This window comes from Pinus tabuliformis, chromosome 7 (genome assembly GCF_031772625.1).
Source record: "Pinus tabuliformis cultivar Carrire ecotype Pingquan chromosome 7, CPIR1, whole genome shotgun sequence".
In the NCBI taxonomy this organism is placed as follows: domain Eukaryota; kingdom Viridiplantae; phylum Streptophyta; class Pinopsida; order Pinales; family Pinaceae; genus Pinus; species Pinus tabuliformis.
The window spans coordinates 1175251955-1175255565 of NC_142293.1; the positions used below are offsets into that span (position 1 = coordinate 1175251955).

The 3611-nt window shown below is 38.5% G+C and overlaps 1 protein-coding gene across 1 annotated transcript; it reads left to right on the top strand.

The window, feature by feature from the left end:
- Window positions 1–341: 341 nt before the first annotated feature.
- Window positions 342–3110, top strand: LOC149251638 (1-aminocyclopropane-1-carboxylate synthase 7-like). The gene is made up of 4 exons (XM_089453949.1): window positions 342–557; window positions 659–790; window positions 928–1088; window positions 2138–3110. The coding sequence occupies exons 1-4, from the start codon at window positions 342–344 to the stop codon at window positions 3108–3110; spliced, it is 1482 nt and encodes a 493-aa protein (XP_089310075.1).
- The last annotated feature ends 501 nt before the right edge of the window (window positions 3111–3611 follow it).

Below are 3611 nucleotides of genomic sequence, written 5' to 3' on the forward strand. Positions count from 1 at the left end.
AAAGTCAACGGTTTGACCTTTAAGATTCTGAGAATCTTCCCAGAATCTGCAAGCTCAGCGATACTCTACGTGTGAGAATTCGAGGTTTTGGAATGATGTGCCCCGTACATGATGGAAAAATAAACTATGTCGTTGGGTTCGAACATTTAATTCCAATAGTATTTTCAGAAGTTCTTATGTCATCGTCGTTTCGTGCCATGTAGTGAAGATATTGGTATAGGTTGGAGAAGTTATATAAAGCTAAGCTCTCCATATACACAAGCACGTCGATTGATTCAACTTCTGCGTGAGTATCATTCGTTCAACCGTAGCACGGCAGATCAAGTAGATAGCATTCCAATATGGCGATGTCGATGGACGGCCCAACAATGCAGCAGCAACAAGACGCTACTAAAGGATTGCCTGCAAAAGTAGTGCGCCTTTCATCGTTGGCAACGTCTAAAGCCCATGGGGAAGACTCTCCATATTTTGACGGCTGGAAGGAGTACGATGCTAATCCCTACCATCCGATAAACAACCCTTCTGGAATCATCCAAATGGGTTTGGCAGAGAATCAGGTAGACAACATAACATATTTATTCATATTCTATCATTTTTCACACACATTTGTGCTAGAAAATAATTAAATGTGCTTCGAATTGGATGATATTACTTGAAGCTGTCATTCGACTTGCTGGAAAGCTGGCTACTTGCGCATCCAAAGGCATCGATTTGTGCCGAGGAGGGCTTGTCAAGGTTTAAGGAAATCGCTCTCTATCAAGATTACCATGGCCTCCCTGATTGCAGAAAGGTTGAAAACTGTAACTTCCGAACTTGACGTGTTCTCTAACAACTTGAATATTCTATACCAAAAGATGTACTTTTACTTTATTTAAGTGTCTTTGGATGTGATTAAATATTACTGAAAATGTTGAATGGTTGACTCAGGCAATTGCTATGTTTATGGAAGAAGTTGGAGGAAGAAAAGCGAAGTTTGAAAGAGATAGAATTGTTCTCACTGCAGGAGCAACTGCAGCCCACGAGGTGTTGACATTCTGTCTAGCTGATCCTGGAGAAGCCTTTCTAGTACCAACGCCATATTACCCAGGGTAAACTCATTTCTACTACTGTCGATGAATAATGGTTTTAGAAACGCCAAGCTGCGTGCACTAATCGACGTTACCTTCCTCACATCTCTTATAGGATGAATAGCCATCCTTTAAATACTTTGAAATCCTGGGGACAGATCCTTATCTAGAAGGATGATTTGTAAAATATTTGACTCTGGTCTTTCCAATTCTGAAGCATTAATTAGTAGACTGTCCAAAAAGGTGGTAAGTCGGCTGTTAAGGAAGGAAACTAACTTTCTGACTACTCTAAGCTCCAGAGAATTGAGGATTTCATAAATATTCCAGAATGGGTGGGACCGCCAAGAGTGAGGTGAATTGAAGTCAATTTTTTATTGCAGTATTGATGGGACCGCCGAGAGTAAGGTCAATTGTAATAATTTTTTCCGCGTACTCCCAAGCACTGAACTTAACTAAATTGCGAATTTCAAAAATATTTTAAAATATAACTTGAGCCAATTCTAAATTCCAAAAGATTTTCTAAATACTAATGACTACCAATAACTGTTCCCACGAAATAAGGTTGCTGCCTTAGAAAGAACCACTGGAGTATTCACTGTCAATCTGTGTGTGCTAGAATTTGATGATATGGTATAGGGTTGTTAATTAGATATTTCAATCCATAATTACAAAATTCGGTCTTCCTAACGATATAAAAGTATGCAATTTTTTCATGTATATATTCTCATAATCTGTAATTCGCCATTTTGATATAAAACTATGCAATTTTTTCATCTATATAATTTTATTTGTAAAAGTTATTAATGAAAACAATTTTAAAGAAGTTTCTGGGATTTTTAATATTATACTACTTCATTTTAATTTTTTTAAATATTGAAAAATATAATATATGCCAGTATCCTAAACATACATACCCTCCAAATTTTTTCCATTCGTTAATTCATACTGTTATTGAAATTCAAATTCAAATTTCGTAACTATGTTTTAATCTAAATATCTAATCACATAATTAACTTCTCCTTCTCAAATGAAACTGCAACTAAATGAGTATGACTCTTTTGTGACTGCAGTTTTGATAGAGATCTGAGATGGCGCACAGGTGTGGAGCTCATACCCGTACACTGCAGCAGCTATGACGATTTTCAGATAACTATACCTGCACTTGAAGCAGCCTATCAGAAAGCCAGGGCTCGAAATATACAAGTGAAGGGTCTTTTAATAACAAATCCTTCAAATCCATTAGGAACAACCATGGATGCTATCACTCTAAGGAAGCTTCTTGGTTTTGTGTCTGAGAAGAACATTCATCTTGTCTGCGACGAGATCTATTCGGGATCAATCTTTTCATCTCCAAAGAAGTTCACAAGCATTGCAGAGATTTTGGCCACCAATAAAATTTATCAGAGCGAGCGTGTTCATATTGTTTACAGTCTGTCGAAAGACCTAGGACTACCGGGCTTCCGAGTCGGAGTCATTTACTCTTACAATGATACAGTGGTTACCGCTGCTCGTAGAATGTCCAGTTTTTCGTTGGTTTCTTCACAGACACAACACCTGGTTGCTTCAATGTTATCTGACATGGAATTTGTAAGAAAATATTTAGCAGAGAATAGTAAGAGGTTAAGGAAAAGACACGAAATGTTCGTCTCTGGACTACGTGTAGCTGGCATCAATTGCCTGAATAGCAACGCGGGTTTGTTCTGCTGGGTGGATCTCAGACATCTACTGCAATCCCGTAACCAAGAAGGGGAGATTAGACTGTGGAAGATACTCTTAAAAGTGTTTGGCTTGGATGTTTCTCCCGGTTCTTCTTGCCACTGCAGTGAGCCTGGGTGGTTTAGGTTCTGCTTTGCCAATATGACCGATCATACTGTGAATGAGTCACTGAATCGGATTCGGCGCTTTATGGAGAGCAGGAAATCGATTCAGCTCTATGATGATGGGAGGGCACATGGAAAGAATACAGATGAAGCTAACGAGAATTTCAATTTCACTGAAAAACATTCCGTCGTTGACGATATTTATGGTTCGTTGAGTTCCTAGCGTCTGTGCGCCGCCATGACCTGGGCTACAGAAACCAGGGTGGGCGTCACCAGAGCCATGTGGCAATAAGTGATGGTGCAATTGCATGGTTAGATTCTCAAAAAAAACGTGTTAATTCAATGGAGTTGCGAGGGTAGTTGTTGATCTTCATTGCTTATGTTGTGTATTATATTGTTCAGGCACAGAACATTGAATAGACTAATGAAATGGATGTGTTGTGGAGTACATGGTTCCGTGACTTAATGTATAGTGCATTCACAGAGTATTCAATAGAATAATAAAACACTTATTTGGCATTAATAGTAAAGAGTAATATATGGTAAATGTTCATGAAATGTCCCCAAGCTTTGATTGGTTTTGTAAAATGAAAAAAGCAGGTACGTTTTCTGTGCATCCAATTTATATTCATATAGTTGCATATTGAATTTTGCCGTGTTCCTGCATTTCTATCGAAGACGACATTGGTGGATGACATTGGCCGTGGTGTTTTTGCTGCATGGT